The 27,098-nt window shown below is 38.1% G+C and overlaps 1 protein-coding gene across 5 annotated transcripts in view; it reads right to left on the reverse strand.

Annotated features, from left to right (window-relative positions):
* The window catches only part of SYT1 (synaptotagmin 1), a 533,021-nt gene that overhangs the window by 109,290 nt on the left and 396,633 nt on the right, over nt 1–27,098 (reverse strand). For all 5 annotated transcript variants that reach the window (XM_028532572.2, XM_028532565.2, XM_028532571.2 and 2 more), the window contains one exon: nt 26,346–26,513. In XM_028532572.2, the coding sequence (XP_028388373.1) occupies nt 26,346–26,513 (168 nt within the window). The remainder of the gene's footprint in view (nt 1–26,345; nt 26,514–27,098) is intronic.

The following is a 27,098-nucleotide window of genomic DNA, read 5'->3' on the forward strand; positions in this document are numbered from 1 at the left end:
CTGAGTGTCTGGATTTTGTAAAGATGCAAACAAATTCTCTTTAAATTTAGATTTAGATATTGCTGGATCTTGTAAAGATGCAAAAGAACCCTCATTACTTGATGGCATAAGCTGAGGTAGAATATTTGAATTTCTGAATAGATATAAATCTCAACTATGGCCATTTTAGTCCTTTACAGGGGAATTATAACCCTCTATAGATGGGATGCTAGGAGAATTGTAAGAATTCTTTGCTTGGAATAAAAAAAGTACAGTCCATCTTTTGTGCCACAAACATGTTACATTGACTTGATAGTTTCATGGTGTCACTGTGAAAATAATATAATCACACTGTGGTATTATGAACAATCTTTCTCATGCACAGTCCATTTAATTGGTTTTCTGATATAGAGGAGAGCATATAGAGAGGCAAATTATAGGCATCTGGATTAGGAATTTGAATTTAGAGATTCATCTTGGTTACATAACTGACTTGAAGCAATATGAAGAAATTTGCTTAACTTTATAAGCTACCTCCTGCACAAAATAGATCACCAATTCAAAGTGATAAGGGAAGGCATCTAACAACATTTACATCACTCTCCATTTCTTAGTGAAGCTGTCCCACTTGCATGTTAGTTCTTTTTCAGAGTTTTTGACTTTTATCTCTTCCATGATGATCTTCTGTTCTCATTCATTTCTACAGAGAGGTTATGCAACTAATTAGTGTATTTCTCATGTAGGCCTTAAACATATTACATGTTGTGGCACAGTTACAGAGGAAGTTAAGATCATCTCTAAATATACTGGGAATTCAGTTTGCCAAGATTTCAGAAATTGTTCATTTCACAGAAACAATTTCGTTTCCATCTGGTTCGCCTAGGGGAGAGTTCACTGGTGTTCATTGTTAAGAAAATCATATCATTAGGGAATTTAATGGTCCTTTGCAAGGAAATGTGGATGTCACTGAATCACATAGTACAAAAATACAGTTTATCTGCAAATGAGTAGGATGTGAATGAATTTGAATGGAAGCCATTCTCTTCAGACAAAGCAAAGCAAGACATAGGTATGTCTTTTGCTTCATTTTGCGTGTGCCCCATTGACAGCTGGAGTGACCATGCTAAGATGTCAGAAAATTTTGAATTATGTAAAGTACATCACAGATTTTTGAGAAATACCTACTAAAATGTTTTTTTAAAAGCACGTGTTATGCAATTGTAACTCAAGGTATTTTAAACTAAGATAATAGTCCTCTTTATCTGTGACATTCTAGCTTTCCACTTTTGAGCATCATATTTTTATGAAGAAAATGTAGTTTCTCGAAAATGTAAATGAGAACTGATCCATAAATTTCTCGTCAGCATTGCTGGATTGACAAAGATAGGCCTGGACAGACCTGGACGGACCCCAGGGCGAGGGAAGGGATGCAGGGAACCACCAGACGGTGGCAGCCGGTGAGGCCGTGTTCCCTGGGTAACCAGGCTAGCACAATGTGTAAGAACAGATTCTCCCCTGGTCTTCCAGCAAAGATGCGGCGCTGGAGGAAGTCATTGCACTGAGCATGAGGAAAGCTAGTGAGGTGACTGGCTAAGGGAAAAGTCCTCCTACACCCTTTAGGTCCCTGGGTGATGGTGAGACTGTGTATTACTGGGTGATACATGTGACTGTAGAAGGTCAACATGGCAAGGTAGGGGGAGGAGTGTTACTGTCCTGTAAATCAAGCCTCCGAAAGGGATGGGATTGGCTGGGGTGGGGCTGGACGCTCCTGGCCCGATTGTAAATTTGGGCCGGGATATTTAAACTGAGAGAAGGGAGAGGTGGGCTCTTCCTCTGGTACCTGTGGCATGGATGTGCTGGCAGGGGCTTGTGGGACCTTTTCTGGCCCCAGGAAGCCACATGGCTGATGGGTGCCATCCCCATATGCAGGCCCCAGGAAGAAGCCTAAAGCTGGACTGCAACTTGGAACAAGCTAGGTCAATTGGACTATCACCAGCGGCCTCCTGCAATTGCTGAGGGACAGTATTTTTAAATGGAGAAGGAACTCTGGGTGCAGCCTTGGGCTGGTCTGGCAGAGGGTGGCAGTTTTCCTTTGGGTTTTCCAGAGGAGTTGGGTGTTGAGGCTAGAGACTCCTATGCTCCCAGATTGTGCAGCTTTAGAATAAAAGACCTCTTTCCTTCTCTCACCAAACCTCTGCCTCCAGAATTTCCCTATGGCTGGCAATGGGCAGCCAAACCCCACTTTTGTTCCGTAGCACGACGGCCTTTAACATCATCATTGTCTATGATTTTACTATGTGACATCCTATTAATGGAGATCAATGCTAAAAATGTTTTAAAAGAGATGTTTTCACATGTGAAGTCCATAAAAGCATGTTTACAACACTGCACATAAAAATATTGTGCAGATTTCCACAGAAATTTACCTCAGAAAACTAGTAACTGTTGTTCAATAAATTCTGCAAGTGGACAAGTTAAGAGCCTGAAGTAATCTTTATTTTCATTACCTTGAAATGCATATGAATTCTTGGCAAATAAATTAAAAAACCCCAGAAACTTAAAAATATCATACGAATTTCAGATGAACTCCTTAAAATGTTTCCAACTAGGAAGAACATGTGAATGCTGAGTGACAACATTTTGAATTTGAAGCTGAAAAGAATAAGTATAAAATTATTACCAAAACAATTAGGCAGTGGAGTCCTTGAATACTTAAAAACATTTGGCTGAAGGACATATAAATCACAGATACATATGAAAACCTTTGTGAGGTGCTAAGACAGAGGAATCTTGTAGGTTTAAATTTATGGGAACATATAAAAATATAAAGAAAATTCATACTCTTGGAAAAGATTGGTTCCCATTTGACTAGAGTGATAGAGGTTGAGAAATGAGCCAGTGATATTGCTTATAGTTTAGAATGGTAGAGAGTTAGGTGGAATAGCTTTCTGAAAGAGGCTGTTTTATTGTAAATTAAGAATACTCCTCAGTTGTGTGTGAGGAGAAAATTGAATGGCTTACAGAAGTAAGTTGGCGCGATTTGCCCCTGGAGTTATTGAAAAAGTTTCCTATGCTTACAGATAAGGTACATCAGGAAAGAAAAAATGAACTGAATGTTAAATTTGTATTCATAAAAGATATCAGATTTTCAAAAAATGACTTTAGGGAGAGTTAATGCCATGGTTCAGGCTGCAGTTAGACTGCTGCATTCAAATCCTGGCTTATTACTTTCTAGCAGTGTGATCTGGGAATATTCTTTATGCATAACTTTCCCTACAAATTTTTCAATTACAGTTTACATTCAACATTATTTTGTATTAGTTTCAGGTGTACAGCATAGTGGTTAGACAATCATATACTTTACAGTGTGTTCCCCTGATATTTCAAGTATCCACCTTGCACCATAATAGTTACTACAATATTGTTGACTATATTTGATCTGGGAATATTCTTAACCTTTGTGGGACTTTGTATCCTCATGGGTAAACTGGGAATGATAACAAATAAATCTAAATTAGAAGACTGTTGTGAGGATTACAAAGCTAACATATATGAAGTGTATACAACAGAACCTGGCAAATAGTAAGTGCTCAGTAAATATTAGTTGATTATAGGCTATCATTTATGAATACTTCATATAATTTATTTGACACCTTCATAGACATGAAGTATAGGTTATTATTATCTTCGTTTCATCAATAGACAAATTGAGGCTCTGTCTCGTGATGTAATTTTCTTAAGGATTCATGGTTATTCTAACCTAGAACATAGGTATGTTAGGTATCAAGGTCCATTGTTCTTCCTTCTACGTGGTGAAACTTCTGAAATTTTAACTTTCTTTTTCTGTTGGATCATTATTCAGTAGTATTTAGCACCATGTCAGTGAGATCTTAGCACAAGGTGCTGAACTGGAAAAAAAATCATGCAGCAGGATTTCCCTGGTGTATGAGTTCACAGCCAGACTCTTCATCTCTAATATTATGCATCATCTGTTAAGCAACTTGTAATTGCTTTCATGTCTTCCTGAATGCACAGGAATCAGCGAGCTACAATCCCTGAATGACTGTCTCAAGGTCTTCCACGGGTATCTGCAGACTGTTGAGTTGAAAAGCGTTTCTCAGAGGGGCAGAGCATATCCAAACAGAAGCTCCCGATTTTTATTTTTTTATGTTCCTGAGGTTGCCTGAGTTAAATACATGGACTAAAAGGAGATGTATTACATCGCTTTGAATCAAAAGGGATAATAAAATGTCTCCCTCTCTCCTCTTAGGGATTGAGTCAGGTTAAATAAGGAAAAACAGAACGGGAAGCTTTCTGTAAATGAGGGGATAAATGCCAGAAAGTCAGAGATCTAGATTGGAAACCCCAGTTTGCCACTTACTAGCTAGGTGACTTGGAGCAGATTGTTTCATCCCCCCAACCTCAGTTTAACATGGGCAATAATGATAATACCGATCTCAACTAGTTGTGAGAATTAAATGAGGTGAGCTATAAAAAGTGCTTTGAACAGTGCCTAGAATATGGTAAGTGCACAAGATGCTACTTATTTGGTTATTCTAAGCATAGTAGTATTTCTGTCTATAAACGATTAAGAATGATTCTTTTTACAGAATAGTACCATATCCATCTTTGTGCATTCCCTACTGGCTAGTGCCGGGTATAGTGCCTGGCACATAACAGACACTCATATTTTTGTTGTGTGAATTAATGGAAGGATGATGCCATGTAAATGTTCATATAGTCACTTTGCTTTAAGTTAGTCTTCTTACTGGTTTGTTCTTGGACATACAGAAGAGCCCATGAAGAGCCAGGAGTGGGCCCAGTAAGATGTCTGTGTGGAGATGTGTATCTCACCGCACACACAGACCCAGTCCTAGGTTCTCCTTCTGCAGGGAGATTTGGGGTATCCTCATACAGGGGCTCTCTCAGATTTGAGATCCACTGAATCCTACCCTTGCATAAACATAGTTTGGATCTTGTTCCCTACTTAACCACTCATGTCCTTGAGCTTGGATCAGGGTTGCAGTGGTTTATTATACCTGGCTGCTAACTGGGAGGAGTTGAAATGGAAATCAGGATGTTCATTAGGAAGCCAGGAAATATACCAGCCTAAACTGCAAGGATAAAGGCTATTTTTCTGTTCTTCAGGACATTTTTTCCTTTGAGTATTTTTTAAGTATATGGCTTTTGACTTTACTTATGAACAATTTAGGAAAATACTAGACTAGTAAGGAGATAGTGGAATCAAAAAAATTAAGCCATGCTAGATGATTGTGGGTATGGTAGGTACTATTTAGAACATTAAATATTACATATAAAGCATTTAAATTAAACAAGTTGTAGGGAAAAAGAGGGTGTAAATATGATTTTAAATGAAAAGGAACTCTGTTTTGCTCAACATGTCCAAAATAGAACTTACTATGTTTTTTTCCTTAAAATTAATGGCTCTTTCTGTAATTTCATTTATTGCCCTGTATGCTCACTTCTCAGTCAACCAAACTAGAATTGGAATAATTTCCAGGGGTTCTCTACCCCTTTCCCCTCTAGCTAATTAATAATAAAATTCTATAGCTTTGCTTCCTAAAATCTTTTCCAAATTTGAGTGCTTATTTTCACCGCCCTGTAGTTTCACAGACTCTGTAACACCGTCCGAAATGGAAGCGATGGCCTGCAGTCCGTCCTTGTTCTGCCAAAGCACCGGCCTTCTAAACCATACAACTGATGCTGTTGCCAGCAGCTGCAATATCCTTGGGGCTCCCAACGGTGTGTCTGCACACAAGGCCCTAAATACTGCCCTTATTTGTTTTCCTGCCCCGTCATGCTCCACGGACATGTACTAGACCCTAGCCAGGTCTGGATACCTTGTTGTTCCCTAAATTCCAAAGGCTCACCCTCTACTTGGAAGTTCTTGTGATCAACCTGTTGAATTTCTAACCATCCTTCACAAATCTGCTACAGACTCACATTCTGATCATCTCTTTCAAACTTCCTATTTCCATGCAGCATTATCTCCTTCTCATCAGCTCTGACCTCCTGAAATGGAGCAACAATGTCTAATTCCTCTTTATAGCTCCAGGGCCCAACATAGAGTCATTTGTAGTTGTATGTTTGTTGAATTGAATCATCAGATTAACAAAAAATTTTCCACAAAGGAGCCATTCCTTTGCTGGCATGTTGTCATTTTAGACAATTATAAATAGAACATACAGAACTTAAAGCAACTTATATGAGCAATTAGTACATATAATAGATTGACTGCTGAAAGAAAGAGAGCAATGGCCTTTGGGATTGTGTCAGCTGGAGCAGAGGCTTTGAGGTCAGATGGACCTGAGTTAAAATACTTGTAGAGGCTGTAACTTAACACTCACGTGCCTTTGTGATATGAGGATAACAGTACTTATATGTTGTGTGAGGTGGCTGTGGGTAGTAAACAATATGCACGGCCCAGAATAGAGTGCTCTTAATTTTATTACAATAGAGAAACTTTTATATTCAAGTTTAAAAATTGGGCGGTATATCAACAGTCCTTCTGAATGGAAAAAAAAACTTAATAACTACATGCAGGGACTTATTACTATAGGATGTGGCTTGGACTATATGGTCAAACTTATAGTATGAGGATGTACACAGCCTAATTAAACTACTATATAGTTCCTGTCTATATACTACAGTGTAGTATAAAAGTTCTATATAATATAAACTATTCTATGGTTCCTGTCTATAGTGACCGCCTTAATAGGGAAATCTTCATTTGCCTCATAATTTGATTTCTGGTTGCATCAGTTGAAATATTAGAGCCCCAGTGGAAAAAGACAAGATATTATACCAGTCACCAAAGTTGCTGGTATATCTTAAGATATTCTCTTCTGGGTCCAAAATGCATCTTTTAGTTGTATACAGATAGCACATTTATCTGTGCCATTGGCAGGGTGTGTGGGGGATTCTGAAGCAGTTTCTGGAGAAAAAAAAAACCCTACAACCATTAGGACTTTAAAATGCCACTTGACAGTTATCCACTTAAAAGCTATTACCAATCAGCTGCCTCTTGTGGGCAGAGGAAAAAATCTGTGGGTTGAAGACACTTGAAATCAGAGATTAGCAGGGAGATGCTCTTTCATTTCCAAACAGGGAGCCAGGATGTCAAACATCTCTAGTTCTCTCAAGACAGAATCTCTCTTCATAATTTTTAAAAGGGCAAAATGAAGTAAAACAACCCCCCTCCACCATGTTTCCTGTGCCCCCAAATGCTTGCCCTGCACTAGTGAGTGCATCTCATTCTGCCTGGCCATTTGGCTCGTCCTCAGCTGCTGCCTCATCCTATTTCGGAATGTCACTCACATTTTTGCAGGCCAGTGCACCAAACAAAATGGATTTAACTCACAACGGCATGTTAATATTATTACTTCTGACACCACAGAAAACTTATTAACTGTAGCTTGTCATAGGCCTCACAGACTAAATAGCCCAACTGCAGCATGCAGAGATAAAGCAGTATGATCTAAAGGTTGTTTGGACTGCCAGACATTGTAAACAGTCAAGGTAGTTGAGTTTTTCAACGATTATGCTAAAATGAACTGTCTATGAATGGCAAGTAAATCTCTATCCCATTTGGTTAGACTACCCTGTAAGAAAATATATTATGGCACATTGATTTAAGATTTATGTGTTTTCTTTCTTTACGAATAACTATGGTCTTACTATTTTAAAGAGGTGGTAGAAAATTTAATGCAATTAATTAGTTATTGTGTGTAGAGGAATGAAAAAGAGAAAAGCTAGTATTTGTTGTATGCTTACTAGTTCTGAATATTTTCACATACTGCATGGCATTATAATATGATGAGGATTTTTATTTAATTGAGGTGTAATAAACAGTGTGATGAGGCTTTGTATTCTCCATTTTCTGCATAAGGAAATTAAAGCAATGTGAGGATAGCTGACTTCCCCAAGTTTGCACAGTTCATGAAGGGCAGAGGCAATTTGAACAAGACCAGCCTGCCTACGGAGACCTTTCTTGTTCCACGAGTCCTCTCTGCAGCCACGCTAAATCAGTATGCAATGTGGAAGTCATGGGCCTTGCATGAAATGAGCAGCAACCTTTTCTCTGCTTTTCATAAGCTATAAGTTTTATGAAAATGATTTTACATATATTTTTTAATTATTCAAAGTGGGCATTTACAAATAGACCTGAACTTGGCACTGAAAAGGCAATAGCAAGCTCATAAGAAGTTCTGTTTGGGGGAGTATAAAATTAGATGCATAGCAGTATTTATTTTTCTTGTTCGGTACCTGGTGGTTTATTTTTCCACACCTACCAAGAAGGAGGTTATATGCTTTCTTCTTTTCTGCCATAACATGGTATTTCCCCACCATGTAAGTATACTCTGTCACAGGCAGGAACTATGATTTAGAAAGCGACACAGGAAATACTGTCAGGTCTCGGTTCCTGCGCTTCTGGTAAGCCAGCCACGAAGTCATCTCCTTGGTTGTCAGAAGCAGGCCAAAGGTCTAGCAGAAATTAATAGATAGTTTGGTCTCCCCAAGGCCTCATGATTCCCCTCTGAAGACACTTTAGTGAGATGCAGATATTCCAGCAGAATAGCCGAAGGTTACTAGGTTTTATTTCAGTGGAGCAAAGCTGCCAACCGCCAAAGAGTTTCCTGCAGTGGCCAGGAGAGGGGAATGGAAATTTGAAGGCTACTTCTAACAGAACTCATCTGGCATTAAAAATGCAAGTGTTTTAAAATCCGTGCTTCAAGGAATTACTTGGATCAATATGATCGTGTGATGGTATCTCAAAGGTGTTGAAAACCTTTCAACAGTGTATTTTCTGCTGCATTAATCCAAGGTATAAGTCTTTATTTTTTTATATTGCCCCAAGCCTTTGTAAGACATAAAAACATTTAGCACAAAAACTTCTCTTTGCCAGTCAAGATCTTAATTCAGCCACACAGCTGTTCTTAGCCGTTCAGAGGTCTCACCTTCCCAGTGACGTAAGACACCTGTGAAGCTGCACATCTCCACCCCACACAAGCACAACCGGGCTGCTCTAGGTCATCTTTTTGGACATTAATCTATTTTGAACTTCCTATTTTTTACTTTCTTAAAGGAAAATGCTAAATTACTTTCTGGAATAAATATGTGGAAAAATTTCTAGGGCAAACTATTCTGGGAAAAGGAAATGAAAAACTCAGCTGAATATAAGTTAAAATGGAAACCCATTCAGTGTGTATTATTGCTGGCAGAGACCTTAGGAATGGAGGAGGGAATGAGGAAGGGATCATGTGGGTTTACCCCCATTTTCTTAAACTCATGGTAGAGAAGTTAAAAAAGCAAACCTATTTTGAAACCAGAAAATACTAGGCTGAAGTTTGAAAAAGTGGTCATTTGTTATGTCAAATGCATATGTGTGTGTATTTATATTTATACATATATATTAAAAATGGGAGAAAAATATCATCTTAGCATCTTAAGACAATATTCTAATTTTTATAAACTCCCAAGTTATCTTTATATGCAGATATTTTAAAACCTAAAATAAAACATGTGTATGTAGAAATTATTATATTTTGCTTTTTCTGCTTAACATATAGAAGCATTTTCCATATAATTATGTTTAGTGGCTGTCCAGTATTACCCTAAGTGGTAATATATGTAATCATTTTCTTATTATTGGACATGGAGCTCATTGTAACGTGTGAAAATGTTAGAGCAAGTTGGTACCCGTGAATACGAATATCTGTGTAGTTTAGATATGAAGGCCAGAGGCTCACCTTGTTAGTGCTTCTGTTTGCAAGAACTCTTCACAATGTGAAATTTCACATGTCTGGATAGAATTTTTTTTTTTTTTTTGCTGTAAGAAATCCTCATTAAAAATAAGAGAAGAGATTTTGCCTTTAAACCCAGTATCTTTTTACAAGGTACCTGGTAGGAAAGTCAACATGAGGTGACTATTGTTTTATTACATTGATCTAAGTTTCCACTGAGAGTGTGCAGCCTGTGGGCACTTGCTTAGGAAGGTTAGCTGCTGGCTGATGTATGGAAACCCCCTCAGCTAAATGAGCTCCTCGAATCTATCACTGTAGTCCAGAGCTTTAGGAATCCGTTTCTGCTATTTTTTCACTGTCAAAAATTGATCACTTTGAAAGAGACAAAAAACCAAAGCACTGATACTGTTGTTTGTCAAAGTAATTGTAGAAAGTACATCCTACTGTGATAGGTTCTATGAAAATGCAGGGAGAGATTAGAAGTTAAAAAAATGAGAAAGTACATGTAAGCCTTGACTTAGATTGATGCTGCAGCTCTTTTTCTTTCATGGCTTTGCTTTTTAAACACCTTTGATAAATCACAGGGCTCCTAGATCCTAGGAGAGATCACCTTGTCTCTTCCCTTACCTTGAAGCAGGACTACAAATCCATGCCCCAATTCTTATTTTTAAAAACTCTCCAGAGAGGTAGGCTCTTTTAGATATCTGTTTCAACATTTAACGCTGACAGGAAGGTCATCTTTGGCTTCCAGGCCCAGTTTGAACACCTTTCTATTTATTTGGACCTCAGTGACTTTAGAGGGTCACTCTAGGCTGACTCAAATGGATATTTTGCCCCCAATTAATGAAATTCATTACTCAGGTTTCTCATTCAGACAAAGAGATTCTGGTTTTTCTATCATGAGAACCCAAATCAGATTGGCAACGGCCCTGCCACAGGCCTGAGCTTTGAGGGAAGAGAGAGGTGGTGTAGAAGCCGAGGGCCCCTGGGCACAGGAAAGTGTCCTGCACATATGAGGCCATGTTAACAATGTTCTGGCTCACCCACACGGACAGTAATGTAAATCTTGAACTGGTCACTTGGTTAATGATCTACATTTTGGGGGATAAATATGAATTAACAAAAGTTGAAATCAATGGGACATGAAAAATAATCCAAACTGAGCCTTTTAAGAAAGAAAGTAAGTAATCTCTGAAGTTTTTTAATAGGAAAGATGAGGCCTGGAGGATGTCAGTTAGTAGTTTCCATATGAGGATACATTGGTTCTTAATTTTCACAATCTCAGAATATGTTTGAATAACTGATGTCTTAAATTCTTTGGGACATTTTATCTTATCATTTACAAATCTTTATTTGGCTACACAAGAACTTGCACTTAGGAAATGAATCATTTCCATTCTCAGTTCTGAGGTCAAGCATGTGTGATTTTACCTGGAAAGGAGGCATCCTGAAGCACTTTCTCAGAGAACACTGGTGGGGCTGATGTACTGAGCCTGGGCAAGGCGGTGGGAAGTGGCTAGTTGCCACATCAGGGCCAGGACAGAAATAGTTCACTTCCCTCCCCCTGGTACGCTCCCTACCTCTGCTTCCCACCTTTCATCCAGGCACTCAGACTAATGGCTGGGCAAGTGGCTCTGTGTTCCACTTAGAGGAGATCACCTGGTGTCTCAAGCATTATTCTCCTGTAGAAATTACACATGATGACCTGGTTTTCACTCCCAGTTACTTAAATTCTAGCCCAGGATGCTGAATTCATCATATGCTGAACATGAGGATCTGAAAGGAAGTGTGATCCTTGCTGTCATGTACTGGGTTCCTCTGTGAAATCACTCCTGGTGACTTGTACAACACTTCCTGGTACGTACTTCTCTGAGACTCAAACCAGATGCCCCTGAACAGCAGTGCTGGCCTAAACCACCCTTGTGAAATTTCGGCTATGTCTGCCTCTTTTCTGTCTTCAAATTCAGCACTGTTGCATATGGAGTGGCAGTCACTGGCATAAATGGCTTCCTCTCTTCCACCACACCAACAGAGGAAGAACAAGAATTCAGACTGCAAGTATGCTATTATAACAGACATCTTTCTGATCCCAATTACTTCCTCAGGAAAAACCCCAATCCATTTGTTAAAAGGTCACCATAATCACATGGTACATTTTTTTTCAAAAGTAAATTATGAGAGTCTTCTATACTTTTCTTGAACAATTCCTAACAATTGCTAGGAATTTGATGTCAAGTCCCTGCTGTAAGGGAATTTAAAGATAGTAATTAACATGGACTTTGGAATGAAGCAAACCGTTGATTTAAATGTCTGGTTATTTCTTCCCAGTTATGTAATTTTAGACATATTTCTTAGCCTCTGTGCACCTCAGTTTCCTCATTTGTAAATTTGGCTTAATAACATCTATAACACAGCTTGTGATATTTAATTGAGCTGGTGTATTTAATTATTTCAGGTTTAAATAAAATTTGCAAAAAATTTCTCCTCCTGAGAGAATGGACCAATGATTAGAATTACAAGGTTAGGACATTTTTGAAGAGGGAACATAACCAGCAGGTTGAAGAAGGTTGCTTTGTGGGGGGCACGGTGAGAATGAAGGTCTCTTGGAATCACCAGGTAGAGATGTTGCCAATGTGGGAAACCAGGTCTAGCACCCACCAATCCAAGGCTTTGAAAGTCCTAATTGACAACTACAACTGCTCATTTAATAAAGGCTAGTTATCTGCTATAGTTCAGACCTGGCGTAAAAAGTGTTTAAGACTTTGGCTAAGTTGTGTGTGGAATTGGTTGAGATATTAATAAAAAGGTGAAATGAAAAAATCACTAGGTGGGAGCTCTACAATTTATTGAAAATATTAATCAAAGTGCCGCAGGTTCGATTCCCAGCCAGGGCATATGCTTGGGTTGCAGGCCATAACCCCCAGCAACCACACATTGATGTTTCTCTTTCTCTCTTTCTCCCTCCCTTCGCTCTCTAAAAATAAATAAATAAAATCTTTAAAAAAAAAGAAAAGAAAATATTAAATGTTTGGATTTGAAAAAAAGGTAAGTTGAGGACCAGGCAACATGTGTTAGTTGTCACTAACTAACCAGAGTTGTCACTCTGGTTTTGTAAGATGTAGCTCATGCGTTTCCCCCCCCTTCTTTATCTCTTTTTCTTTTTCTTTATTTTTTATGTATATTTTATTGGTCATGTTATTACAGTTGTCACATTTTTTTTCCTCCCCTTTACCCCCCTCTGACATGCATCCCTCCTCCCACCAGCATTCTCCTCCCTTAGTTCATGTCCATGGGTTGTACATATAAGTTCTTTGGGTTCTCCATTTCCCATACTAGATTTAACCTCCCCATGTCTGTTTTGTACCCACCATTTGTGTTTCTTATCCTCTGTACCTTTGCCCCATTCTCCCTGTTCCCCTTCCCTGATGATAACTCTCCATGTGATCTCCATTTCTGTGATTCTGTTCCCGTTCTGTTTGCTTAGTTTTTTTTTTTTGTTTGTTTTTGTTTCTTTAGGTTCAGTTGTTGATAGTTGTGAATTTGTTGTCATTTTACTGTTCATAGTTTTGATCTTCTTTTTCCTTGATAAATCCCTTTAACATTTCATGTAATAAGGGCTTGGTGATGATGAACTCCTTTAGCTTTACCTTATCTGAGAAGCACTTTATCTGCCCTTCCATTCTAAGTGAAAACTTTGCTGGGTAGAGCAATCCTGGATGTAGGTCATTGCCTTTCATGAGTTGGAATACCTCTTTCCAGCCCCTTCTTGCCTGCAAAGTTTCTTTTGAGAAATCAGCTGAAGGTCTCATGGGAACTCCTTTGTAGGTAACTGTCTCCTTTTCTCTTGCTGCTTTTCAGATTCTCTCCTTATCTTTAATCTTGGCTAATGTAATTATGATGTGCCTTGGTGTGTTCCTCCTTGGGTCAACTTCTTTGGGACTCTCTGAGCTTCCTGGACTTCCTGGAAGTCTATTTCCTTTGCCAGATTGGGGAAGTTCTCCATTATTTGTTGAAATAAGTTTTCAATTTCTTGCTCTTCTCCTTCTGGAATCCCTATGATTTGGATGTTGGAACACTTTAAGTTGTCCCAGAGGTTCCTAAGTCTCTCCTCATTTTTTTTGAATTCTTGTTTCTTCATTCTGTTTTAGTTGAATCTTTATTTCGTCCTTCTGGTCCACACCATTGATTTGAGTTCCAGTTTCCTTCCCTTCACTTTTGGTTCCCTGTGTATTTTTCTTTATTTCATTTTGCATAGCCTTCTCTTTTTCCTCTGCTTTGTGACCATACTCAACTATTTCTGTGAGTTTCCTGGCTACCAGTGTTTTGAACTCTGCATCTGACAGGTTATCTATCTCTTTATCACCTAGTTCTTTTTCAGGAGTTTTGATCTCTTCTTTCATTTGGGCCATATTTCTTTGTCTTGGTGTACCTGTTATGTTGTCAAGGGTGGACCCTTAGGTATTTGCCAAGGTGGGGCAACTCACTTGGCTTCTTTGTGGTGCTGTATGTGGAGGAGGGGTCTGAGAGGGAACAATGGTGCTTGCTTACCTCTTGGCCAGCTTTCAGTCACATCCTCTACTACCCCCAAGCAAATTGGGTCCTTCTGGTGCTGATTCCTGGGATCGTGATTTTGTGTACATTCTAGTGTACACAAGACCCTGTGGGTCTCTCCAACAAATTCTCCTGAGTGACTGGCAGTTTCTCCTGTCACTGCAACCCCCATAGGTTTTTACAGCCAGATGTTTTGAGGTTTTCTTTTCCCATGCTGGAACCCTGGGTTATGTGGTCTATCTCACTCCACTGGTTTATTCGCAGGCAAATGTGGGACTGCCAGTTGAGGCCTTACCTGCTGGGTCCACCAGCTGCCACCTTGCCCCAAGTCCTTGCCATCCCAGTTGCCCATCTCCATCCCTCCTACAAGTCTGGATGAATATTTCTTCTTTTACTCCTTCATTGTCAGACTGCCATGCAGTTTAATTTTCTGGAAGTTCTGGTTTTTTGTTTTTAAATTTGTTGGCCACCTTTTGGTTGTGCAAGGAGGCAAAATGTATCCACCTACACTTCCCTCTTGGCTGGGAGTCTCTTTTACTTGTAAGAAGTAGAGTTTTGGAATGGAAGTCTAGGAGGAAGGCCCTTGCCATATTTCAAACTGTAGTACTTTAGAAGGGAATCATGTGTTTTTGGCAGATTTATTGTTTTTTTAAAAATTATTTTAGTAATGACAAAAATGGAACAATTCTGCAGGGCTCAGTATCTTATGTTCCATATAGGGTGCTAATAAGGAGTTTCTATTGTTTTATGAAACATAGGTGCTCAGAAAACTCTAAGCATGCAAAGATATTTTGTTTTGCAAAGAAACTTCTCTTATGTTTAAGTATACCTAACTAAACATTGTCTGGAGTATATTTTAATATTTTATGGATCTTTGGTGTTTTAGGTATAATTACACAGGTGGATGTCCTACTCCATGTTCATCATCATACCTGATATAAGGAAATGTGATGAGAGAGATAGAAACAATTATTTCCTCCTTCCAGGAACTTGCAGTATAATTGATGGGACAAATCAGAGGATGGTGAATACAGAGAATTGGAAACAGAAACACGTGAATTCTATTTAAGATTCTTCTTAGATATGTCTATGTTATAGAGAGACAGACCCAAAAAGCTTGGGAGCAGCAAGGAGACTTGGGAAGAGGGGGAGGTATCAGATCAAGGCAGGGTGTTGCAGCCCTCTCTTTGCACCGTGTGGTGCATTGTGTGGTGCACCGTGTGGAGGCCTTGGAGTTGCAAGAATTGGGAGTAAGGGAAACAAACTGTGGGGCATGTGCACAGTGTGTGCAAGGCCCTATAACCTGTTTTTCAGAGGACTCTACAGTGATGGCTGTGCCTTTAGAGTCAGACCAAAGTCTAAGTTTTAGCCCTCCCATTAGCTATGTGGCCTCATGTTAGTTCTGTCTTCCCAGAGTGGTGTTGTGAGGAACAAAGGAGCTTCCATACTAGCACAGTGTGAGGCTCATACAAATACTTAATGGACATGAGTTCACATAAGGTTAAAGGCAAGTTTGTGCCCTACTTGATTTTTTCAGTTAATATTATTTTGGAAATTATCTACCAAAAAGAAACAAAAGTGGCATCTTTTTCCTAAAAGTAGGCAATCTTACTGTGACACTCAGGTTCCATAATCTGTCATTTTGAAACTTGGCCTCAATATAAACAAAGTGTTGGTATGATAGTGCTTGGAAGGTCAATGACCTCAAAAAGAAGCAAACATTTCTTCTCAGAGTCTAAGTTAAACATTTCTGTTGATTTTACATCAGGCAAGCATTTTAAAGGCTGTCTGCTCTCCCTTTACATGACCTAGGCTATCCAAAAATATATTCTAAAATAAAAACAAAAACTCCAGGCTCTTGACCTATTTTAATATTCTAACCTCACTCTATTTTTATTTTTTGACACTGAGATACAATTAAGAGCAAACTATTCCTGAGATCGTGCTGGTTCCTGGAAAGGCACGTCCCTCCAACTCTTCTCTTTAAATACTAGCAGAAAGTGATAATTCCGGGGAGGGCCTTTCAGAATATTGATTTATTCATGTGGAAATAACATCTTAAACTGAAGAGCAGTTGGTTCACTTTGGTAAACAACAACCTCTCACCACATTCCAGAGCATTGTGCAGCTTAGAGAATGAGAAGACTTGAAATATTTAAATTTTTTTTTCTCTTATGCAATTGTCTGTGGGCCCTTCCATTTCCCTCAGAAATGCTCATCTTTAACATTCTAGTTTTATCCCAAGTCCGCAACTCGTTCTTGCATGTAAACCAATTATGTTCCACAAGAAAAGAAAAACACCGATTTAGAAGTACTTTCAGATAGGCTGTTGAAAGCAGAGGTCATTCTTGGGTGAACTCCATCACCTTTACGGACATTGCCCTCTAAGCATGTGAAAGGTGTAAGTGGACGGTTTGCCCAAGGCTGACTTTGCTGGGTTCGGGGTTGCCAACTGCCCACTGTTCTCATGCGTTTTCCAAGGCCAAGAGTCTGCCAGCTCCTGGAGCCCACAGGACTCTCCAGTGAGCACCCAGCTGTACACCCTTGGCACACAGTCTCTCTGTGGTCCATCTCAGGGAGAAAACATTTGCATGTTATTAGCAACCTGGGGGGACATTTAATGTGAAGCAAAAAAAGTAAGCTAAACAGTTTATTTGTTCCATAGCTCTGAAGAGAGATAAAGAGGAGAGGAAGGAAAAAAGGCTAGCAGGAGGCTGCAGTGCCAGAGGTTGTTTTGGGTGAAGCAGATTGACAGAGGATTCCTGTCAACTTTCCCAAAAGCTTAGGTGCTATTCCACTTTGCCTTCAGGCACTTGAAACCTGGAAAGGGTGGACAGTAGTGAATGAAAGACATGTGCCAAGACCATCACTGGCCCTGCAGTGAGAGGAAAAACACTCCTGAAACTATTAAGTAGTATTGGAAATGGTGGGTTTCTTCCTAAAGCCCCAGCCCCACCCAAAAAAGAGGATTTCATTTGCCATCAGACAAACCTATGTTTCAAATATAATGTTTTACATTGTAAAACAGTGCTGCATTTAATAACCATTTCCCACATGTGAATCCTAATCTATTTTGTACATTTTACAGTGCTAATTTCACAGATAATCAATATATGCCTTGAATAAGTGAAGGAAATTTATATTCTATTTAATGAAGTTTTTTTTAATGGAAAGCAAAATCACTCTCCTTCATTAAATCCCTCAGTACTTATGAGTGAACAACATGGTTGTGTTAATGAGTATCTTTGAATTTTAGGGTTTTGTATCCTGGACAGAAATTCATCCTGAGTATTTATGAAATATTATTAAGAAGAAATAAAAATGCTACAGGTAGTACTGCTTTTTTTGCTATGTTGTATGTGTTTGCTGTATGTTATATTTGAAAGGAAGAATATATATGTAGAGGTTAACCAGTTGTAGGTTGTCTAAGAAAACTGACTAAATGTTAAGATTCCCACCCCAATCAAAAAAAAAAAAGCCAAAAACTAATGAAAAACTAGTTTGCCTCAGTGTTTTCTTTTCTTTTTTTTTTTCTTAGTTTTCTCCACTTTATTCCCCTCCATCCTGCTCACCACCCCCACCACCCACATTCCTCCCCTTTAGCTCATGACCATGGGTCATAAATATAAGTTCTTTGGCTTCTACATTTCCTATACTATTCTTAACTCTCCCCTATTTTCTACCTACTATTTATGCTACTTATTCTCTGTACCTTTTCTTCCTCCCTCCCCTTCCCACTCCCCTGCTGATAACCCTCCAGGTGATCTCCATTTCTGTGATTCTGTTCCTGTTCCAGTTGTTTGCTTAGTTCATTTTTGTTTTTGTTTTTATTTTAGGTTCAGTTGTTAATAACCATTGTCATTTTACTGTTCATATTTTTTATCTTTTTTTCTTAGATAAGTTCTTTCTACATTCACATAATAAGGGGTTGGTGATGATGAATTCCTTTAACTTATCTGGGAAGCACTTTATCTGCCCTTCCATTCTAAATGAAAGCTTTGCTGGATAGAGTCATCTTGGATGTAGGTCTTTGCCTTTCATGACTTGTAATTCTTCTTTCCAGCCCCTTCTTTCCTGTAAGGTTTCTTTTGAGAAATCAGCTGACAGTCTTACAGGAACTCCTTTGTAGGTAACTGTCTCCTCTTCTCTTGCTGCTTTTCAGATTCTCTCCTTATGTTTAATCTTGGCTAATGTAATTATGATGTGCCTTGGTGTGTTCCTCCTTGGGTCAACTTCTTTGGGACTCTCTGAGCTTCTTGAACTTCCTGGAAGTCTATTTCCTTTGCCAGATTGGGAAAGTTCTCCTTCATTATTTGTTGAAATAAGTTTTCAATTTCTTGCTCTTCCTCTTCTCCTTCTGGCACTCCTATGATTTGGATGTTGGAACACTTAAAGTTGTCCCAGAGGTTCCTAAGTCGCTCCTCATTTTTTTGAATTCTTGTTTCTTCATTGTGTTCTGGTTAAATGTTTCTTTCTTCCTTATGGTCCACACCATTGATTTGAGTCATGGTTTCCTTCCCATCACTGTTGGTTCCTTGTATATTTTCCTTTAGTTCATTTAGCATAGCCTTCATTTTTTTCCTCTTATTTGTGACCATACTCAACTATTTCTGTGAGTTTCTTGAAAATCAGTGTTTTGAACTGTGCATCTGATAGGTTGGCTATCTCTTTGTTGCTTAGTTGTATTTTTTCTGGAGCTTTGATCTGTTCTTTCATTTAAGCCATTTTTTTTGTCTCAGTATGCTCTCAGTTTTTTCCCTCCCTTCCCCTCCCTTCCCTTCCCTTCCCTTCCCTTCCCTTCCCTTCCCTTCCCTTCCCTTCCCTTCCCTTCTCCTTCCTTCCTTCCTTCCTTCCTTCCTTCCTTCCTTCCTTCCTTCCTTCCTTCCTTCCTTCCTTCCTTTGCTGAAAGACAGAAACACTGCTTTTCAGGAAGATGTTATGATGAAATAGACTGTGGGCTTCAGATCTGTATTTGAATTTCAGCTCTGGCATTGGTTGTATAAACTTGGACAAATTACTTAGACTCTCCTGCACTTCAGGTCTGTTTCCCTTCATTCTGTAAAGCAGATTTAACCATGACAGTTTTAAAGGATGTCATGAGAATTACTTTTGTTTGGCACCCAGTGGACTCTCAGTAAATGGTAGCTTTTATTTGTGTTTATAGCTTAGGTGGAAAAGCTAAGGAAAACTTTAATGAAAATGAGGTTTGGAAACAAGGAAGCAGGGCTGGAAACACAGGCCTTTGGGTGGTCAAAGTTGTGAAGGGAAAGGTATTATAGCAGGTTAAGGTATGACAACAGGGAACAATGGAATATTTATCAAAGGGCATTCAGAAAATGCCCAGTGTCTCTCCTATCACTTAATTCTTTTTTTTTTTATAGTTAGAATGTCATGTTTTAAATTACTTGAATTAATTTCTTTAAATTTTATTTTAATCATTGTTCAAGTACAGTTTTCTGCCTTTTACTCCCATTCCAGCCCACCCACTCATCCCTCTCCTATCACTTAATTCTTTAAATTAGAGTCTAAATTTATATTACTTTTTGGGGAATTCACAATAAAAATAAGAGGATATTAAGTTTTCACTTAGAAACTAATTGAAGTAAGAATTTGGTTTAATTCATCTGTTCCTGAAAAGTCTTTTTAACTAGAAAGGCAATCAAATTACAGTCCTACACCCTAGCAGGGGTGTCCAACCTTCTGGTGTCTCTGGGCTACACAAGAAGAAGAAGAGTTGTCTTGGGCTACACATTAAATATACAAACACTAACAAAAACTGATGGACAAAAAAAGGTTTTAAATAAATTTACAATTTTTTGTTGGGCTGCATTCATAGTTATGCTGGACCACATGCAGCCTGTGGGAGGTGGGTTAGATGCCCCTAGAAGGATATTTTAAGAATAATTTAAAATATTCCTTTTTCCTGTGATGTTCTTAGCAACCACATCATGAAGCAGACAGTACTTACTATGCATAACAATAGTTATAATTGATGATTAAAATTCCAGTCACTCGGAATCAAGTAAATTATAGTTATAGCCAAAGACATATCAAAAAAATCAAATGCAACTTCTGTAATAGTTGAAAATCATTATGTTCCAGTTCCACAAAATGGACATAAAAATCTTAAGTATGCAAAAATAAGTCATGGTCTTCATATACTTTAAAACAATTTAGTATTATTATATCTTACCTACTATATTATTATAAATCTGACTAGGTATGATAAACTTAGATTTTGTTCAGATTATCTGAAATGTCCTTGTAATTGATTTCTTCTGTATTTCCCTCCGGGTACATTTCCATGATGTAAGCAGAGAATTACATCATAGCTTTAACTAAATCTTAACTTTAAATAAAAGTTAAATTAAGCTAAGTCCCAAGTTTCTGTGCATCACGGAAACAGGATGGAAGATGGGTTAGAGAGAGGAGATACTGAATAACCCTTTATAATTAAAAAAAAGAAAGAAGGAAAAACTATCATCATATTCATGACTGTCAACAAAAACAATAAGAATGATTTTGTTAAGCATCTATACTGCTTCTCTTTTTAAAGAAACAAACCAAAAAATCAAAAAGGTACTAAACCATTTTCATTGTTGGGTGCTAAGATATTCTTATTCACAGGCTTTTGGAATATTTGAGACTTCATTTGTAAAACAACGTGATCACTATTATTAACATGAATTTTAAAAAGTATGTTTTGAAACATCTCTCCCAGGGTAACAATCACCTCTCTTCATTCATTCATCCATTAATTTATTCATTCAAATGTATTTTTGCCTGTTGTGTGTTTGCCTCTGTGATCAAGCTTGATCTCTTAGTGAGAAACATCCCTGCCAGATGGAGCCTTCCTGGAATGTTGTTGATTGAAATCAGTGTCTTTGTTGCATTTCTCTAATATGATAGATTGTAAATGATGAGGAAGGTTCTCACTTGTACCCATGTTTAATGTTCCAACAGTTAACCTTTTATAAGAATTTCCATTCAGGGTGTTGATTTGTTGTATGCTTGTTCTTGGAGGGCATAAGCTACCATCCGACTGCTGAGTGTACTGAGAAATGGCATCAGTTCTTTCATGGTCTTTGCACAAAGTAATGCAATGAGGAATAATGAGTTTAACTTATTCCAAAGAAGCATCAGGTAATTGACCATTGGAAGCTAAAAAACTTTTGCCATTTGATTGAGTATGCATTCTCCAAATGTTTTTCTGTGAAGCAAATGTTTTTCTAATTAGGCTTAAAAATGTGAAAATTTCTTACAAAATTGATTTTCTTTTAAGGCACTATAGTAGCTTCTCTTCCCTTGTGCTTGGATACTAATTAAATATGCCCCAACTTGTTTTAATTCAGCAATCAATTTTTTTCCCATTTGCGCTGGATTATAGAATCTCATTTAAAAACCAGTCTTTAATGAATTCTATACAAAGCAGAATTGTCTCTGTTCTCTCATGGAGACAAAACAGTATTGGTCAAGTTATGAGATAGACTTGCTAAGAAAAATTTTTATAAAAGGACTCAAGTTGTATTCTGGTGGTATCTGTTCCTTATGTTGCTTTTTTGTTTTTTGGGTTTTTTTTGAAATAGGAAGTGGTACTGAAAGACATGGGGATAAAAAATAGGAGCAAAATACCAAGATAGGAACAAAATAGTAAAATAAAAAAAGCCCCTAAAATAGGAACAAAATACTAAAAAAAGAACAAAATACTAAGATAAAAATAGTAATATAAGAAGTAGTATTGGAAGGTGGGGGATAAAAAATAGAGACAAAATACTAAATGCTTTGAAGAGGTACTTGACTCAGGTACAGGACACAGACAGTTTACAAAAAAAGAAGATGGAGGCATAGCTATTGATTGTAACATTTGAAGAAATTAAGTAAACATTAAATGAATGAATTATATGAGAAGTCTGAAGGTTGGTTTCAGGTTCAACTTGTGGGTGGCACAATGAAAGAACTATATATACTGATTATAAAGAATGATTTGAGGCCCTAAACTGAGAAGGACAATATTAATAAAACAATTTTATATGTAACTGTCTCTCAGTTACCTGCAAGGTCAAATTCCACATTTGTCTGTTGAGAGGTGGGGAGGTAGAAGCAGAAAAAGTGGCTGGTCAAGCAACATAAAAATGGCCAGTGAACCCTAGCTGGTGAGGTGGCTTTGATTATGTTGTATACAGAAAGGTGATTAAGTCAGAATGGAAACCTCAGCAGAGATGTTCTCACCAGGAGCTAGAATCTGACAGTGGGAGCTGTGTGCTTGTTAATATTCTTCCTGGTATAGCTTATCTCTTCAATACCCTGTTTTACATGTATGCTTAGTCACTTTCAGAAAAGGCTCCCTCCCGTCTTTTCCTAAATTGCTTGCACATTTAAGTGATCATTGAAATGATACACAGTTCTTTCACCTGCATAACTGCTTCATCATCTTATAACTTTCATATTTTTCAACTTTCTGGCAACAGAACCCTAACCCATTCTTTTACAATCACAGGTTTGGATTTAGTGCATTGGATTTAACCAGTTCAAGTCCAAATTTCTACCTGAGTAGACTACAATAGTGGTTCAGTTTCTAGATTCCAAAGCTGTTTCTTGAATTCTGGACATTAAAAATAAAATTTAGCACTGTTAGATAGAAGAAAACTAAAGTCATGAACAGAATTATACATGTAAAATGAAAAATAATTTCTTTAAAATCATGAGAACTAAAGTCAATCTAAGACTTTATTCACACAACTATGATTTTCTGCAGTAAATGGTAGTATGGAAAGGTAGAGCACATATCAGTGAACGTATATGTATTCTTTAGCTATAAAATGTAATTGGAACCCTCATTGGTGTGACTCCACTGTTTGGAGCATTGACCTGTAAACTGAGAGGTCGTGGGTTTGATTCCCAGTCAGGGCATGTGCCTGGGTTGTGTGTGGGTTTTGTCCCTTGTTGGGGTGCGTGTGAGAGGCAACTGATCGATGTTTCTCTCTCACATTGACGTTTCTCTCTCCTCCCTCCCTTCCCCTCTCTTTAAAATCAATAAGCATGCTTTCAGGTAAGGAATGCCCAAAATATAATTGGAATCCTACTTCATTTATTATGAGAAAGTTTATACCTGGCCCTAGTCATCCAATGATACTTTGTAACCTAGACATCTATTTCATGAAGTTTTCTCAATCATGATAAAAGGAAATAGTCACTCAGCTGAAAACCAAAAATTACTATCCCCAAGTAGATAGCAAAGAGGAAAAACTACAGCATTTAAAAATGTGATTGTAGAATTATTTCCCATTAAAAACTGAGACATTCAATAAGCACAAAGGTGATAAGAAAAAGAACAGAGAAGTAGATACAGATATATAAAGGGGAAATAAGAGCATGAATAGGGAGATGAGAAAACAGAAAGAGAACAGTAAGATTGGTCAAGAAGAAAGAGTAAGAGAGCTCTTGTTTACTGAGCACTCATTATATACTAGAACATAATACTCTAGTACACCTAATCTGTAAAATAAGGAGTAGGTAATTTTAGGCACTTTCTAGATTTTAAAAAATGGAGTTTTAGAGGGCTAAACTGACTTATCCAATGTCTCTGAGCTAGTAAATGGATTGGTCATGATTGAAAGCCAGAAGTGTTTTAGTTTTGAAATTTTATTATCTTTAATCCTTACCTGAGGAAATTTTTTTCATTTCTTTTAGAGAGAGAGGGAGAGAGAGGGAGAGAGAGAGGGAGAGAGCGAGAAAGAGAGAAAGAAAGAGAGAAAGAGAAAGACACAGACATTGATTGGTTGCCTTTTCGTATATGTCCCTACTGGGGACTGAACCCACAACTTGGGTATGTATGCTGACTGGGAATCAAACCCACAATGCTTTGGCCTATGGGATGATGCTCCAACCAACTGGCCCACACTGGCCAGGGCAGGAGTGTTCATTTTTAAACACAGAACTTTTTCCAGAAATCAGCCTAGCTGGCAAAAAGCAAGGCAAAGATTGGAGTGAGGGAGAAAAATGAGACCACATTAAATTCCACAAAACAGAAGTAGTGTTGACTCATTCTACTTTTTTTGATTCTTTTGGCAATCAGCCTAAACTTCTAGGTTCTAGAATCCAACTAAACCTGTCAGCTTAGTGTCAAGCCTCAAACTCTGCCTATATTCAAAGAACTTTTGAAAGAAGAAAACTGCTTGATGGCATACACCCCCTACACTCAGGAACTTGGGGGTGTGATGTTGGAATTCCAGGCCACTTGGTAGTTACTAAGTGTGGGTCAGTAGTGTGGGCTGTGCAGGCTGGCTGTGTGGGCAGTGTGAAACACAAGTAGGTTGTATTCTGATATTCAAAGAAGCCAACCAAAAACTAGTCAATAAATATTGATTAGCTAATAAATATTTGTTGAGGTCCCACTTTACACCAATTCCTTCTGCCCCTCCTCTCCCTTCCCCTCCCCCTTCCTGCCAAGCTGTTAAGAATTTACAGAGCCAAACATTTCAGTAAAATATAAATGCTCAATGAAACAGCTCACTGCTTTGTTAAACAATTAGAAACATTATGATTGAATGATTGCATGTTTTTCTTTTCATACAGATGCTTGATTTAAAGTTGATATTCGTTTACTCATAGGGAAGAAATGCTTATCAAAATCATAAAATTTAAAAACTCCCTGGCTGGCGTAGCTCAGTGGATTGAGCGTGGGCTGGGAATCAAAGTGTCCCAGGTTTGATTCCCAGCCAGGGTACATTCCTGGGTTGCAGGCCATAACCCCCAGCAACCGCACATTGATGTTTCTCTCTCTCTCTCTATCTCCCTCCCTTCCCTCTCTCAAAATAAATATAAATAAATAAAATCTTTAAAAAAATTTAAAAACTCAGTATTATCCTTGGGTTGTTCTAGAAGGTCCACAGTAGGCTAAATCTGTCTCAGTATCCCAGAATCTAATTTTGGCTAACTTGTTTGGTTAAGTTTTATATATATAATATATATATATACACACACACACACACACACACACACACTTCACAAAAAGAAAGCAGAGCTTAACTCCAATAATTTTGATTCCTTTTGTACAACCAAGTAACTTTAGAGCACTAACAGAATTCAGCTTCAGTATAGCAATCACAAGTATGTTCTAAAAGCTCATGTCATTATACTGGTCACAGAAAAGCTCAGGCTGAGAGGATTCCCAGGTGATGGGCTCGGCCCAGTCTCTGAAGGCTTGGGCCACTCCCTCATGTTCCTGTTGGCCCTGAAGGGACCACATCTACGGAACCCTAGGAATCTTAAAAGGCTGCAAAAGGCATTGCTTTAAGAGTTCAGAGAAGCTAAGAGTTGTTTGCTTTTCTGGTACTGGCCTATTGAGACATTCTCACAGAAAAATGCTAGTGCCAGGCAGGCATAGCATAATCAAATAGAATTGATTATTACACAGTTTAAATGCACTAAGGATATTGAACTTCCCTTTTTAAATCACAGAAAAATCCTGGGTTAAATTATTCAAACTGAGAGAGAACAATGTGAAGACTACTATAAAAATGTGAGTCATTTAAAAAATGGATTTAATATCAGCCTTTGTGAGCTATACTCGATGTTTCACCCATCACACTCTGATATCTTCAGGAGAAATGGTGAAGTGTGTGCTGTACAGAAATAATCAAGGGAAAGGCGCCATTTTATTCCTATCTAATAACAGCCTAATCTGCGTAGAAATAGAGAATGATTGTGGCAAAATACAAATAATAGGATGATATTTTACTGTCTATTTAAGGAAGTAGGTGTGTGAAGGGCATTTCACAAATGCATGTGTGTGTGTGTGTCTGTGTCTCTTCAGGGAGCTGTCCATAGACCTTGTACACAAACTTTTCTCCTTTCTCTCAAATCACGCCCAGAAGACCTGTATACTTTTTAATGAGGTTATGCAATCTTCTGACCCTATTTTGCCAGCTGTCAGCAGCTGGGCACCCACATCACTCTTTGGAAAGAGCATCTCACAATGGGCTGTTATGTGAGTAGAACTGGCAAGTACACTACACTGTGTCACATTAGAAATGCTATTGTTTTTCTTACCTCTTCCTTCTCGGCACTTTGCAGATCGCGCCACTCCTCAGTTACGTGACCAAAATCCACTGTGTTCATGGGGACTTTAAATTCCCCGATGATGTCATGCTTGGAGAAACGATCAAAATCATACACAGCCATCACCAGGGTTTTGCCTCCCAATTCTGAGTACGGCACCTAAAGGAAAAGAGATGAGGATAAACGTGTGGTCACAAAAATGCTTAGAATGTGTTAATTGGTTACAGTATTTAATTTTGATATTTATGTTGGGTAAACAGATCAGAGAGATAATTATGCTTTTGATATTTTCTCAAATTGGATCATTTGACTAACTGCTTTCAGCTTAAATTACTTGGGAAAAAATGGGGACTTCCCTTAGTAATTTATCACTTGATCCCAAGGTTCTGGAAGCTGTTAGCATTATTTGTAATGGATTCTACTATTAGATATGCTATAAACACTTCAAGAGTCATACCAGAATAAACCAAGCCAATTGATTTGACAAAACAAAACAAAATAAGTTTTTCTTGTAGACTATGTCATTGTTGCTATTCGTTCCATTGCCAGTATGTGACTTCTTATTCAGGGGTAGATGACTTTCAAGCCTCTTGGATGCCATATTTTAACACAGCAGTAACTTATTAAAAGCTATTCTAGCAGTCTGAAAGGATTTAAATTAAATTCACAGGATGCCTCACCTACTCCCTAAAATAATTTACCGATTGACAAGAGCTGACTAGAAAATTGATGTTTTGAATTTCA

This window comes from Phyllostomus discolor, chromosome 2, assembly GCF_004126475.2.
Source record: "Phyllostomus discolor isolate MPI-MPIP mPhyDis1 chromosome 2, mPhyDis1.pri.v3, whole genome shotgun sequence".
Classification (NCBI taxonomy): Eukaryota; Metazoa; Chordata; class Mammalia; order Chiroptera; family Phyllostomidae; genus Phyllostomus; species Phyllostomus discolor.